This window comes from Elaeis guineensis, chromosome 2 (genome assembly GCF_000442705.2).
Source record: "Elaeis guineensis isolate ETL-2024a chromosome 2, EG11, whole genome shotgun sequence".
In the NCBI taxonomy this organism is placed as follows: Eukaryota; Viridiplantae; Streptophyta; class Magnoliopsida; order Arecales; family Arecaceae; genus Elaeis; species Elaeis guineensis.
The window spans coordinates 95,236,279-95,252,244 of record NC_025994.2 but is presented as its reverse complement, the minus strand read 5'-3'; the positions used below and the strand labels follow the sequence as shown (position 1 = coordinate 95,252,244).

Below are 15,966 nucleotides of genomic sequence, written 5' to 3'. Positions count from 1 at the left end.
ATATACTTACTTTGCATTAATTATCTCGACAGATTAGAAGATCTCCATTTTAATTTTATTTCATATTTTTCTTTATCTATAGAAATACTACTGTATAAATGGTCCAATAATTCTTGACATGATAATAATGAAGATACCCTAATCATTCGATTTACAGGATGATTGTACTGCACGTCAGTTGCGTCATTCTATATTATGCCATCATAATACAATAGTAGACGAACCTGAGTACTGGCTATTTTTTCAAAAAAATCTATGACAATATCAAAATTATAAAATTTAGTATTAGTAATTATTTTATCGTTTCAAAAGATTTACATGATAAATGCATCCTATCATCAACTAATAGGCACAGATAAATCCTATCCCATTCAGAAATTTTATCAATTCTATAGGTTAATTACAGTAATCAAACGATACGCAATAGAGACCGAAAAAAATTTTGACAGTATTTCTCCTTAGTTCTCCCCACACGACTGAAAATATATGAGGAGAACTAAAGAAAAATACTGTCCAAAATTTTTTTTGAACCCTCTGCATATCGTTTGAATAATGTAATTACCTACAAAATTAAATGCAATTCCCAAACTGTCCAAATTGGATAATCAATTGACCAATATATATATTTTACGACATCCATACAAAAATATATAATTAAATATATATTTTGTACGGATATCGTAGAATATCCTACATTGATTAACTGCTGGGTCTATAGTTTTATGAAATACAATATATTTAAAATTCTTAAATTAGGCTCGAATCAAATTTTTAATCAAATCCGAATCTATTTCTAAATAAAATATAGCAAACAATAATATGGATGATAACTAATAATAATGATAATAATAAGATAAAAATAAAAAATAAAAAGACTGAAGGACGTTGGGCAGGAGAGTCGGCGAGAAGGCACCAATCGGTGATAGGAAGGCACCAACTGGGGAATGGGGGGCCGCTGCCGGTCGAGGGCCTTAGGTCGTGGGGAGGGGGGTGGTGACCGCGGGCAGACAGTCAAAGATGGGGGGGGTGGTTGGGGGAAGGGGGGCCGCCATCGCCTGGGGGCCTTGGGCTGACAGAGTGCCAGGGGGTGGGGGGCACCGTCGGGCCAAAGGGGGCCACCGTCGGGGGGGTGGGGCGTGCGGAGACACTATCGGGCCAAGGAGAGGGGCCGCTCATTGTCGGGGGGGCCACCACCGGGCCAAGGAGGGGGGATGGGGGGGGGGGGGGCGGCAAGGAAACGGGGCGCGGGGACACCGCTGGGCCAAGGAGGGGGAAAGCGGGTGCGGGGTGGGTGGGGGGGACGACTGCCGCCGGTGGGGCCGCCGCCGACCGAGGAGGGGGTGTGGGGAGGGGGGCGGCTATAGGGGGCGCACGGGGTAGTCGCCGAGGGGCCACCGCAGGGCCGCTGCCGATTGAGGAGGGGGGAGGGACGCAGGGTTGCACTGGGCCAAAGAAAGGGGGGCGGGTGGGGAGGAGGCGACCACCGTCGGGCAGCCGGCGGACTAAGGAGGTGGGGGGTGTGCGGGGCCGCCACCGACAGGCCAAGAAGAGGGAGAGAAAAGGGAGGAAGAGTGGAGGAAAGAGAGAAGAGGGAGGAAGGGAGCTCACCGCCATCGAAGCTCGCCATCGGGCTAAGGAAGAAGGTGCCGCCGGAGAGGGGAAGGAAGCCCACCGGAGCTCGCCGTAGGTATGTTTTTCTTTTTCTTTTTTTGATATTTGAGAGATGAAAACGTTAATAGAAATAGAATTTTTGAAAATGCCATTTTAAATGGCGTTTTCAAAAATGTCATTTCAAATGACGTTTTCAAAAATGCCATTTCAAATATTTTTTTTGATAGTATTTTTTTTAAAAATTATTTAAAATTAATTTTTTTTATTTTTTAATAATTAAAATTTATTTAAAATTAAAATTTATTTAAATTTAAATTTATTTAAACTAAAGTTTATTTTATTTTACTTTAATTTTTTTGAGATTTTTTTTGATATTTAACAGTAAAAAATACCAAAAAAAATAGTATTTTTGAAAATACCATTTCAAATGACGTATTTTTTTTATTTTTTTTTGGATAGTAATTTTTTTTAAATTTTTTTTTTGGATAAAAATTGAAGTCGTCATTTGAAATGGTGATTTTGAAAATGTTATTTCAAATAGCGCTTTCAAAAAAGTCATTTCAAATGGTGACAATTTTTTTTTTTTTGATGTGGTGGTTCATGTGAGATGGAGAGTGGGTGATGTGGATATTATAAAATGTCATTTCAAATAATATTTTATAAATTTATATTAATTTAATAAATAAGTTAAAAAATATATTAATTTAATAAATAAATTTTTTTAAATATTATTTAGATAATGAACTCTAGTTAGTTCCATGCAAAGACGGCGCACGGGACCGACTACAATGTGTAAGCTAATTAAGATGTGGACTTGGGAGCGCTTTGAAATTTATGTGGTGGGCTATCCAACGGTGGATTCACTCGAAGGTAGGGAATCCGTCATCCGCACAAACGATGCAACCCGTATCTGTCTTCATGGAGTAGCATGTGTATGAAGGTCCAAGAACCTAGGTAAAGTCGGCGAGTTTTGCCGGCTTCATGGAGAAGTAGAGATGCCGAGGCTTATATGCTGGTGTTCCAACAAATCCTACATGAAGTCTGCAGTGCTACCTTTTGGCATGAAGTTTCTCCCTCATAATGCGCTACTCGAATGGATAAGATATCTGCAAATCGTCAATATCAATGGTGCATCCACCAATTCCATATGTATATCATGCGCACACATGTATAGAAACCTGAATAAGCGGTTTGCAACCTCGAATGCATAGACGGATGACTTCGCCGCATCCTATCCCGCTCAAAGCTCTCACACTCCATCTCTCCTTTCCAAGAAGACAAGAAGAATAAAGTGAGGAAGCCGATCATCGCAAGCATCCTTCCTAAGATCCCTAGCCTCCCCTTTTACCTATCTTGGTTGGTGCCTCTTTTTCAATTTCTGATCCCTTCTTTAAACCGTAGTTGCTCTCTGATTATAAATCATAACGTGTGCTACTTACTATGAATATCATAATCCAAAATATTTTGTTCTATGAAAATAACTTTCCGACTATATAGATTAATTGGTAACAAATATGCTCTTAGAATTTGTAATTGAAACCATAAGGTAACATATATTTATGTTTATATGGTAATGCCGCATATATTTTTTTGATTTTTTAACATTTCGGCAAATGTAGAACAATGAGCTTTTAGAATTTATGGTATTTATTTACAGACTATGTATGAAGCAGCTTCGAATTCCTTAGAAAAGGGGAGGTAAGAGTTTTGGACTGCATAAAAATAACAAGACTATTTAGAATGGTGGTGCTGATAGAGCATATGTTTAAAAATATAAAACATTAGACAAGTCCACTACTATATACTGATGTGTGGTAGTACTGATCTCTTCAACATGTTGAAAATTTGGCTAAGAAGTATAGTTGTATGGACCCCTGTACTGTGGAAATACATAATGGCAAAGTATGTATCATAGATAATATGACACAAAAAAGCACTTCAATGATTCAATCCTTGTTGATATTGATTGTTTCACGTTATCAAGTTTTAATCCCATGTATATATTTCTCTCATATATAGGCATCATCATTTTACTATAATATAATCAAGAGTGTTGGAATCTATTCATATTCCAGACCACCATGCATTTTTGGTCTAATAACAGTATTCCAATGAATTAGGTGCTGAATTCTCTGTCTCTCCTATTCACCAAGAAGGCTTAAATTCTTCGTGGTTTCTCTTGAAATATCTTTGGGACTAGTACATGAACATGAGAATGGGTGAGAGTTCTCCTACGTGCATCAGACGACCATCAATGTGTTTATCTTGTCAACTTTGATTCCATATATTGCAGCAGATGTTTGAAGTCCTGTCTCCTTCCAGAGCACAGGTTTAAGGTTTTCCTAGATATTTCCCAGATCAGTGCAGTCTTTGATTGCCCAAATCTCTGTGGAGCATTATGACCAATCTATGATAAAGCTCTGTAGAGAAATCATGTGCTTAGTTTTAAAGTTCAACAATTTGCATAACATACTCTTATGTCCTCTAGTAACCTTTACCTTATAGAAATAGAGGCATTTGTAAAGATAAGAGAGCCATCATGATATGTTACATGCTCAGGTAAAAGGCCCGTCTTGAGTGAACACCAACCATATTTTTCTCAAAGGAAATAGACAAGGGTTCTTGACAAAATGAACAGTATAGAGATTTGGATCCCTATTTTGTAATAATTCTCTAAATAGAAATAATTCTGCCAGCTGGGGTCCTGATAACATGAAATTTTGGGCCTTTGCTATGGCCATTCTCGCTTTTAAACGTATAGGGAACTAATTTGTTCTTAATTTCAATGATCATTGACTTGGGGATGTGGTATGAGTTATGAAATAACTTTGGAGGATGCCCGTACTACACAAACCCTAAGGTCTACCAAGTTATCAGGGTGGCGGCATGGATGGTAAAGCTAAAAGACTTTACCACGGTGGGTGAAGTATTGTTCATCGTGCTCCTCATGTAGCCTTCAGTGGGAAGGATTGACATATATGCATTCAATTTTCTTTGAAAAGTTCTTTTTCTTGAATGCCAATTTGATATTCTATAAGTGGCTATTATGTTGACTATAAGCTATTTGATATCTAGAAATACTCTCTTCTCATCCAATTGCAATGGAGCATACTATAGAGTTCTTATAAGCTGGAAGAGAACACAAACGACTTAATTACGCATGATTCATAGTTTCAGAATATCTTTCACAGTTATCATTTAGTTTATTAGGTTAGTGGTCAACTCAGTATTACTGTAAAAGGAATTCATTTGCTAACTTTGGCAATTTCTCGAGAGAATTTGTTGATAAAATGGTTGGGGCAAATGCATCTGTGGGTTTAATTCAAGAAAAGAAGTTGTATGGACCAAAAGAAAAAAGAAAGAAAAAAAAAAACATGAAGTTGAAGAGAGAGATGTCTTTGTTATATGGATGGATTGCAAATTTATAATGATGATGGGGTTTGGATCACTATAATAAATGGATAGCTATTAGTAACAAGTAATGCATTAATATTTTTGCAAGGGGAAAAAAGGTATGATGCCCTTGAAATGTTCAAACGTGGTTCCTTTTCTAGACCAGCGAGTAACCTTTCTTCTTCAGAGTCATGCCACCTGATAGGTTGATTAAAATTCCATGATCAGACTTCTAAGGTTATGGCACAGCCCATTTTGGTTGAATTCCTAACAGTAAGCTGTTGCCATGCAGGTCCCTTAATTTATGCTGCAAACTATAGTGATCAAAGTGGGTCCATATATCCTCTCCAATCAGCCTCATACGTGACTAACAATTTTTTAATTAATTAATAGACGGAAATTCCACACTATAAAGGTGACAAAGGCTCCTGGAATAATCCATTTATTTCCCTCACATCTTTCTTTCATGATTTGAGTTTGCAGTCTCATTTGTTTCTGTACGCGACAGCAACTCCTGGATTAGATTCCAACCTTCTAAAGAAAAGATGGATTTGGCAAGATCTATGAGTTATCAGTTTTTCTTTTTCCCCTAAGACTCTCTCATGATTATTGCATCACTTTTTATCATATCTATCCCCTTTCTGTGAAATATCAGATGCTTTGTCACCCTAGATTCGATAAAGCAAATTGACATTAAAAATTACAGATAAAAACTTGTGCAGTTATCTTTGCGGCTGCATTACATGGACCTTCCCATATGCTTCCCATCATGACTCCATACCCCCTCACATGTAAATATATATTGGAGATCATTGGCATCCTAGATCATGTGATCCAGAGATAAAGATGATGCCAGAACATGGTGGTGATGTATAGCTTAAGAGCTATACTAAATTAAGTCTCTAGCATCTATTTGCTACTCCTGATCAGCTAGAAGGGGCTTCTTCTTGTCTTCCCACTTGTTCAATCTTTTTATGGCTTCATTCACCTGCGCATGATTGAGAAAAGAAATTTAGAGAAACAGATTATTTAGTAGCAATTGTGTGTATGATATTACCAACATCTTATGGTGTTTTGGTGTCATATGCGGTTGTTCATGGGAAGTTGAGAAGTACTATATTCATATAAGTTTGATTATTTTGGGATTCTAGATTTTTGCAGGATATCCTAATATATTAAGAAAAAACTACAGATATTTAACCATCGATTTGGATGACTACTATCACAATACACTGACTGGTAATATCATGAAAAGAAATAAAGCAAAAGGTCATATATTAATTTAGGATGATCACTTGCCTTTGACGCGAAAGTTACTAATGATGGTGACAATGAACTATACTTTCATCGATTCATCATCAAACTGATTTATGGAAAGATCCATAATGAAATAGTCCAAAAACTTTTCTTGCCACACTGCCTTTGAATTGTCCATGTTTGTAATGCAATAAGGCTTGGTGGCCGTAGTTCTTTTTTAAGATGTCTAAAAATTTGGATTAGGATAGTCCAAGCTTACTTATAGTGGATTGATCTTTTCTCTTTAGAGAACATAGTGGATGAATATTATGATGAAAAATAGACATAAACTTTCTTTCCCATTGTTTATGTAATCCAGCAATGGCATAGTGCTTTCAGTCTAAAAACCAGGATGAAAAGGTGGAAAGTAGAAATACACCTAAAATATTTGTAAAACCGTATAAGGATGAGCACATAATAAATCTTAGCTTAGCATGCCACTGATGTTAGAACTATGCTGAAATGAAGAAAGATTTGAGGGTTGGTGTTTAGATATGATTGGGATAACGCTTGTTGGTCATGTTATCTTGTCCAACCAACATTAATGGATTGGTGATGATTTTGATTTGAAGGATTGCAATCAACTAATGCAAAAACAGAAAGGCAAATCAGGATACCTCTTTGTTCCAGTCAGTCCTGAAAGTGACCCATATCAGGATGAGAGTCTGCATCAATGTTCCCCCAATCATACCAGACCATATTCCCTGCACACATACATATCCATACAATGAGATTTTGTTTGGTCGATGACATAAGGCAATTAAGCATGTCATATAACTATACAGTCAAAGTACGTGGTTTATTAGAGTATTCCAGGTGGACAATCAAAAAGAACATGAATTATGTTATATGTTTTGCAGTTAAGTTGAGATCAATTTCTATAGCAAGACTGCTATTGCTTTTACCTTTGCTCCCAAGTTAAACTTGAAACCAAGAAGAGCGCCAAGGGGGACGCCAACGATATAATAGCAAGCAACATTAACGTAAGCGACAAACGCTTGCCATCCACAGCCAACAGCAACACCTTTTTATAACATGAAGTCCACTCTGGTCAGCATTTCTAAACAGAAGAATGAAAAGAAAACAGAGTTTTGTTGGTCTTGCACAGATTAGTTGCTTGTCTCCTTGCGAAGTTTAAGGATTGTTAAAGTAGGTTGGATGCTACAAATCTGTTGCTGATATTATGTCTAATCAAATCATTTACTTCCATGTGGTCTCTTTTCATATTAGAGTCTATTTGGTCTTTCTAATCAAAAGAAGGGTAAGTGTAGAGATTTGTTGGTTTCATGCAGATTCTTTCTTTGTCTCCTCGGAAATAATGACCCTTGAAGTAGGTTAGGAGGCTTCCAAATCCAATGCCAATATTTTGTCCAGTCTGATTGTTTTCTCTAGTCTCTTTTATTGGATTTCCTTTCTGTTAGTTACCTCTTGTAGATCAGCTACTATTTCCTCTATCATGGAAACGAAGACTGCTTTTAATGAAAGAGAAAGTAGTTTTTAGATTGTTGGTTTTGAGAAGTGGTATCATATTCATATTACGTATATGTACTTGCATATTCCGTTTTAAAACAACAACCTCTTAAGTCCCTTGCTTTTGAATGTGTACATTGTTCAAACTATGGATAAGTAATTTAAAGAGTGTAAATTTCACTTTTTAACAATTTTACATGTTTATTTAATTAACTCTTCATAATAATCTAAACTTAAAAAAGAAAAATTCAAACTTTCTTTTCTTAGAAAATCCAGGGAAGGGAATCCAACCACGCTACCTATCCTTAAAGATGATTTATCCGAAAGTTTATGTCCTTAGCGTATGTCATAATTTAGCTTTGTTTTGATTGCTTGATGCCATAAGGATGATGGTATTTACCAGACAAGACGGGTTGGATGCCATTGAGGATAAGGGTGATGGCAAGTAGAGGGGTAAGTTCAGAAACAGCATGGGCCACCGTCTCTCCTTCTGTGAAGATATAGCTGAGGTAGTCACGAATGCAGAGGATGACCACCGCTATTATCACTGCTATTGTAAAAGACAATGATGTCACTACCACTACCGAGAACGCTGCCGACTTTGGATTGCCAGCTCCGAGCTCATTGCTCACACGCACGCTGTATGAGTTCTAAACTAAATTAGTAATTTATCAAAAAAATAATTTAAAATCTGTTTCTTTATGATAGACTGTAAGTCTTAAATCCACTGCCTGATTATTGTGGTAAATTAGAACTTGGATATGTAACAACAAACATTTGGAAGCAGTTGCTATAATCACTGGATCACAAGTCTAAAATTTTTTCATTCGTAATCGAAATCGAAATGGATTACAATAAAAATTTGAATGATCATATCTCTGGATATGTTTGATTCGTGATCAAAATTTAATTTAGAATCAAAATAAAATTTGAATGCTAGGAGAGAGAAGGAAGTAAATTTTGAGATATTTATATATGTCCATTCTCCTATAAAATTGGAATGAAAATAAAATTCTTCCTGACCGAATGGTTGGAAGGGAAGTCACAGATTCCCATCCCTATTTCAAAGTGTAATTCAATCAAATATGTCTTTAATTTGTTTACTCACCAATTTTTTTGAATTGGGATTCTATGCTGGTATGATTGTGTTAAGGCTGTTGAATTCTTTCTACCCAAAAAAAAAGAAAAAAAAAGGCTGTTGAATTCTTCTTCACATGCGGACGAACGTAAGGCAAAAAAAAGTTGAACAATAGGTGATGTCCCAAGGCACAAAGTTGCGAGCCAGTGGCTGATATTATCCTATGGATCAAAACGACATTGCAGCAATGTTTAGTATAATAATGCTTAAAATAAATGCAAACAAACGAGCAAATGTCGCCTTCTTGGGTCCCAATAGCATTTTTTTGTTGAAGAAAAATATATTTGTGTACATAGAGAGTGAGGGGCGGGGGGGCTGACCTGGCGGCAGCATTGAACCCGACAGATATCATGAACACGAACCCAGAGATTGTCATACTGCATCCACAAACAAACAAACATTTCAAAATGGAGTTCATTTATAATATAAATCAATAATTAAGTAACATTTGTTATTATATATCCTATTAAGATGCAAGTATTATTTTATTGCAGAGCCTTGAGCTGCCCACGTGGTTGCTGTATCGAGCCCTGCGCCCTCGCAATTGAATTCGATCCGATCAAATATTCATTCGGATCAATTTAAATATATTTATTAAATAAATTTAAATTTTAAATTTAAATTTAATTTATTTATTAAATAGATAATTTAATTTAAACTATATAATTTATTTATTAAATAAATTAAAATAAATTAAATAATTTAAATAATTTAAATAACTTAATAAATTAAGTGAATCAGATTAAATAGGTCAGAAATAGATTAAAAAATTTTAAATAGATTAAATGAATCGGATTATAATTTGATCGAATTATTAAATGAGTTAAATAGATTGAAAGTCTAAATTAAATTTAAATTCAATATATTTAATAAATAGATTTAGGCGGATTGACTTATTTATGATTCAAACCTATTTATATCAAATCCAAATCTATCTAACAATGTGTTCCCAAGCCGGATTGATGGCCTGTGTTATTAATTGCCATTTCACTCAATACCGGCTTAGATCCATAGGCCACGAACTTGCTCATGTGAAGGATATGGACATTACTGCAAGATAATCATAAAGAATTAGTATATATTATCTTTAGGGGTGCAAATCAGTCGATCTATTTGTAAGCTATTCGAACTCTACTTAAATTCAAGCTCAACTCAGCTCGGCTACTATAAAGTTTGAGTAGTTTGAATAATTTTTCGAATCAAGCTTAAATAGTAAGATAGTCGGTTCGTAAGCTCGTGAGTCTACTCGAGCATGTATGTGTATATATGTATATGTATATATATATATATATATATATATATATATTATAATATTATTTTATTTATAATATATATTATTAATATATATTATGAATAGGTTAAGATTTAAATTTGAGTTTGAAATTGATATTTGAGTTGCGTCAAATTAAGCCCAAATATTATTATTATTTTTTTTATATCGAGTCGAGCTTAAACTTAGTATATTTAAGCTCGATTGATCTCGAATCAAATTTCAAATTTAAATAATTTGAATCAAGTTGAATTTAAATTTTTAATTATTTGATTTCACTTGGCTCAATTGTAATTTTAGTTATATTACACAGACCCTATAATTTAAAAAAATTGAAAATCTCCAGATATTTGATACTGCTAACACTATGCCCAAGGTGCACTTCGTTTTTCCATATGCACAGAAGAGAACCAAATCACTTCTAATAAGTGCCAGACATAACCCTGGCTAGACAAAATGGTGAAGTGGTTGGTTATCTGCACTTTCTAATCCCACAGAAGTTTCAGCCTTTTCGTACATAAATAATTTAAGATTTGTTTGGAGAAATCCTGTGGGCCGGTTTCAGTGGGGTCAATCGGGGAAGGAGAGCCTACAGAAGAAAGAGACGATACCCAAGAGAACCGGAGGGAGTTATCATGGGAGATATAATCCTGCACTAATCCGGCTCTCTTGCGCTGTCTCTTCCTTTTGTAGTAGAATCTCATTCTCCAACCAACCCTACGAAATATAAAATTTCCGTCCATGTGTAAGATTTGTATTATTGTGTGCCAGGGAAGAGCATCTTCCTGTTAATGTCCATCCACAGCTTGTTGGGCACTTATTGATTTGGTTCCTTTTCAATATGGCCCATGTGATTTATATGAACCAGTCCATTAGCAGCCAATCTCAGGGTCCTGCCACTTATTCTGTGACTCGGTGTGACCGTCACCACCATATGGGAGGTGGTTCTGGAATTCCGAACACCCCAAAATCACCGGAAGAGTTTCAATAGCTGGCTTTAAGCGCCCGCAGCTGCACCTTGCTGGGGAGAAATTATCGCCTGAACCAGGGCAATTCTTGGAGCGGTGGATAACGTGCAATCGGGAATTGGTGGCGTGTTATCCACCGTGGGATTTGGCGTGGTCCATTGGACCTGGTTCAACTAATAATTAGACCTTGCTAGGTGCGGTGCGTGTCAGTGAAAATGAATAGGTTACACGACAACGGTGCGTATACTTTTCTTGTACGACACAATCCGGACCCATTTAGAGTGTAAAGATCAGACGGCTCTTACCACACGGACAGTGCATCAAGGGCAAGTTGGGGGTTATCCAGCAGGCCGGCGATGAGCACCAGGATCTGGTAGTACCACGTCTCCAGGCATAGCATCACCGCCGACGCGGTGGACAGCTTCAGGAACTCCGACAGCCCGGAGAAGGCCTGCCAGCTGAACCCGGTCCAAGTGAACCGGCACTTCTGGCTCGTAACTATGTACACAAACTGAGCGATCACCATGATCCACCAGCTCAAGCTGAGCATCAGGGATGCCCCCAAAAGACCCAACCCCAGCTTGTAGACCACCAACCAGCTCAGCAGCAGGTGCACCGCCAACATCGTCGTCGATATGTAGGCGCTCGGCGCCACGATGCTTTGCGCCTGCAAGAACTTCTGGATCGGAAAGTTCGCAGCATATGCAAATATCTGCGGGATTAGCCCATAAACGAATACGGATGCGGCTGTGGCAATCTCCGACGACTGTCCCAAGAGCAACAATATCGGCCGGGAGAAGACATAGATCACCGCAAGCGGCACGCCGGTCGCCATTAAGAGTATCGTCGACCTTTGAAGGTATATTCCGAGCATCCCGTACTTGTGGGCGCCGTACGCCTGCCCGCACAGCGTCTCCACGGCGCTCCCCATGCCCAGCTGTCATGGCATAACGAGATGGGATTGGCTGTAAAGCCAAGTAATTACAAATGCTTGAGTACTGTTAGATTAGTTTGATGGTCGCACGAATGATATACCATGAGGCCGTAGGCGAAGACTTGGATGCCGGTGTTGCCGAGGGAGGCGGCGGCGAGCTCGAGGTTGCCGAGATGACCGGAGAAGATCTGGGTGGACATGGACATGACGTAGTTGAGCATGTAGACGATCACGGTAGGGGCGGCGAGGTGGACGAGCAGCTTCATCTCGACGATGGTGGCGAGCTGGAGGCGGCGGGCCCGTGGGAACGAGGGGTCGGTGAGGATGCTCTCGAGGCGGCCTCTCGATCCGTGGGGATCGTCGATGTCGCCGTCCATTGATGGTGATGACGGCGGCAAGGGGTGGTCATCCTCGGAGGGCCCAAGGAGTGGGGTGGAGAGTTTTTTTTGGGAGGCCGCAGAGGTCATAAGGTTGGCGATGAGGGGTTGGACTGTGAGGTGGCGGCTAACAGAGAGACTGGGGGAGTGAAATGGCTGCTCGAATAGGAGGGATGGAGGTCTCCGGTGGTCATTAAGATCTATAATAGATATATATATATAGAAGGAGAGTGTGAGAGAGAGTGAGAGAGAGAGAGACCGGTAGAGAGAGGAGCAGTCCCCTAAACGTAATTAGAATGGTTGTACCGAATAATTTCTCGTTTGGAAGCGGTGGGATGGGAAGGAGGGCTCCATCTTTGGAGGTTCTTGTTTGGCTGGCTCCGCTTATAGTTTTGTTCTCGTGGAGAAATTATCAGACGTTATTGCATAGATCAGGCCTAAGTGGGATAAAATTTTTATGGTCGGATCGGTTATAGAAAAATTTATGATCATCATCGTCTGTCATATTTTTGAAGCACATCGTGCGTGCATTAAAATATTAAAATATTAAAAAAATAAAAATAGATAAATATTAAAAAATTATGTGTCAAAATTATTCAAATATCTATAAAATTTATTTATTTTTATTTTTTTAATATTTTAACATGCATACGGTCTGTTTCAGGCATGTGGCAAACTATAATTATTATTATGACCGATTCGGTCATAAAAATTTTATCTATCCAAATAGATCTAGATAAATTCTGAAATACATAGATGATGGATAACACGCAATCAGAAATTGATGGAATACAAGAAGTAGCGTGGCGTGCTATGCACCGTGGGATTTGGTGGATCTCCGCTCATTGATGAGTTGTGATAATGAGGGTTTTTTTTTTTCCTTCCTTGAAAAATTGTAAGATTGTGGATTTTTCTCTTTTTCGGTACATGCGTATTAGCTTTTCAGCGGCCTTGACACTTTTCTGAGCATCTTTTGTCGTCATGAAAGAAAAACGAGGGAAGATTTGGCTTTTAAAATTATGCAAACGAATCCTTACCCCAAAAAACAAAAAAAAAAAATGCAAACGAATATCTATCTACTAAACTATCTATATTAGATTCTATTACTTCAAATCTTCGATTCAATATTGACATGGTAGAAGTTGGATGCTTTCCAAAAATCAAGATATCAAAGAGAATCTATGAAAAAGGTTTATTCATAAGAGATTTTTCATTAGAAGACCTTTTGATTTCTTAATTATTCAGAGCTTTAGAACGATAGAGAAAAGAGAGTAAGTATAGAAAAGAAAGTAGTGATATTTTATTTTTTTTTCTAATTGAGCTTATCTTAGGTGTCTTTGATAGTTTTTTGTATAGAGGTAAAGCTATAGACGGTTTAACTAGGATCTTTAGGCTATTATGCTTGATCTTTTAGACTATTAAGCTATGTTTTGACAAGTCGTTAGAATAAGAGATCTTGCCATGCACCATCATACGAATCAAAATTGTTAGATGTAGTTATAAATTTTGCTTATATGAATTGATGAGCTGATAGTTTGTGGTTGGTGTAAAGCCGAAGTCTCATGTCGATGCTCGTGTTTAGATCTTGAGTGTCGCCTTTTATCAGTCGAGAGGGCTTCATTCCAAGTCCTCGATGTGATCCAACCATACAGTCGGTGCGTCTTCAATCACATGGTTAGAAAGATTTTGACCATGGGGTCAGTTGATATTCGAGTTGAAGGTCGAGAAAAGACCGATGGTGAAGGATTGGTCCGCCCCGACTATTCATCATTCTTCGGTGTTTGAGGTAGTTTCGTTGAGACATTCGTGAGTATTCAATTGCATCCCAAAGGGAAGAAAGTTGTTATGGACAGCGGATTACATTCACAACAGGGATCTTTCGTCTATAGGGAAATCAAACTTGCTCTTTATTGGAGAACTATGGCAAAAATAAGGAAGAGGGTATCTCTCGTCCATACACAAAGTCTCCCTTGACTGATCGGCTATTTTGTGATGCAAAAGAGATGGCATCATTAGTCCTATATTAGTTGTAAGTCAAGAGAGATTCTGGCTTATATATAGAAAATGATCATTCTTCTCACATGAGGTATCTTTTAAATGATAAAATTGTGAGGCCCCATGCCATAGTACCAGATACCGAATTGGACAATACCTTACGTATATGAGAGTAGAGATTGATTCATCCGAAACACGAGTCTTGACCATAACATTGGCTCCCACTATGGGGTCCACATGCACCGATGAACTGTGGTGCACCTCCAAATGCACAGCCTTGCCCAAAGTTTTTCTTGATCGGAGGGTATGCTATAGTGTAGGTGGGAGGGCCTCAATAATCTTGTATTGATTGTGAGTCAAGAGGAATTTTGACTTATATAGGATGGAACCTTCTCTCCCACATGAGATACCTTCTAAAGAACAAAATCGTAAGATCCCGTGCCATGATACCAGAGGTTGAAGCGGACAATATCTCACATATACGAGAGTATAAACTAATCCACCCAAGCCACGACTCTTTAATCACAATAGATTTTATTTCATCTCAAGTATTTGAATTTTAATTAAAATATTTGAATATTGAAAAAATTGTTTCTCATTAATTAAGTAAAATAATTTAGGTTTCTAATTTTAATCAAATAAAAAGATTAAAATATTAAAAAATATTATTTAGTTTTGCTAAAGTTTCAGAAACATACCTCACTCTATTTGAACTTTAATTATATGTATAAAAATTTATTCACTAAATTAGCCTTAATCAAACTAAAAAAAATCATTCTATCCATATCTATTCAAGTATTAAGTGCCTCAAATTTTGATTCTAAATCTTTTGCCCTTTTTTTTACACAAAAAAGTAATATCTGCAAACAAATCATACATTATTTTACATAAAAATAAAATTTCAAATAAAAATATATATTTTTGGATAAATAAAAATATAATTTTAATAAATATAATCGATCAAATAAAAAAAAATGCCAAGACAAGAACGAAGCTTTAACAGCTTGGATGTTCCCCGCACAAGAAAAAGTTGTCGATTTTTTAAGTTTAGGAAGGACCAGACATGCTAGGTGAGCTAACTTAATGGTGACAAGATCTTAGGCTCGGGTCACGAGGCTTGTCAAGCCTCGGTTGTTCTGAATTAATTATATATGAATTTGAGCTAGAAAAATTGGCATGAAATAGATGATTCGAGGTGAGACTACCGTGAATACCGTCACCGCTGCCATCAGCACAGCTGTCGTTTTAACCTCGCATGACTAGCCGTCAAAATCCTCCAACTCAGATTTAATCCCAATGGCATCTCCATTGGCCAAGCATGGATATTTGTACACGCATGAATTGATTCGCAACAAGATACTTTTAGCAATTTCTTTTTCATAATATAAAATTATTGATACTTATAGTTATCCACGGAGATTTGAGTTTAACTGTAGATGATAAACCATAGCAACGAGACAGTTGTACTTTATGGTGATGCATGTATTTTTAATATTTTTTTATTCTATTTATAT

The 15,966-nt window shown here is 37.3% G+C and overlaps 1 protein-coding gene across 2 annotated transcripts; it reads right to left on the bottom strand.

Moving 5' to 3' along the window:
* Positions 1–5,677: 5,677 nt before the first annotated feature.
* Positions 5,678–12,793, bottom strand: LOC105051394 (protein DETOXIFICATION 40). Of its 2 annotated transcripts, none has more exons than XM_010931833.3 (7): positions 12,182–12,793; positions 11,452–12,083; positions 9,229–9,285; positions 8,171–8,409; positions 7,206–7,324; positions 6,918–7,004; positions 5,678–5,992 (listed from the first exon to the last, which is right to left on the bottom strand). In XM_010931833.3, exons 1-7 carry the CDS (start codon positions 12,545–12,547, stop codon positions 5,921–5,923), a joined length of 1,572 nt encoding a protein of 523 aa, XP_010930135.1. In that variant the 5' UTR covers positions 12,548–12,793; the 3' UTR covers positions 5,678–5,920. The 2 variants fall into 2 exon arrangements, with proteins under 2 accessions (XP_010930135.1, XP_019706670.1); XM_019851111.3 differs by having other exon boundaries at positions 11,452–12,111; positions 12,182–12,321.
* Between the last annotated feature and the right edge of the window lie 3,173 nt (positions 12,794–15,966).

What these genes read in the sequence shown, in the direction of transcription:
- LOC105051394 (XM_010931833.3), bottom strand. Translation starts at nt 12,547, where the DNA reads ATGACCTCTGCGGCCTCCCAAAAAAAACTCTCCACCCCACTCCTTGGG. An exon ending in TCTTCGCCTACGGCCTCATG is followed by an intron (nt 12,084 to 12,181) that starts GTATATCATTCG and finishes ATGCCATGACAG; the next exon opens with CTGGGCATGGGGAGCGCCGT. An exon ending in GGGTTCAATGCTGCCGCCAG is followed by an intron (nt 8,410 to 9,228) that starts GTCAGCCCCCCC and finishes GAACTCATACAG; the next exon opens with CGTGCGTGTGAGCAATGAGC.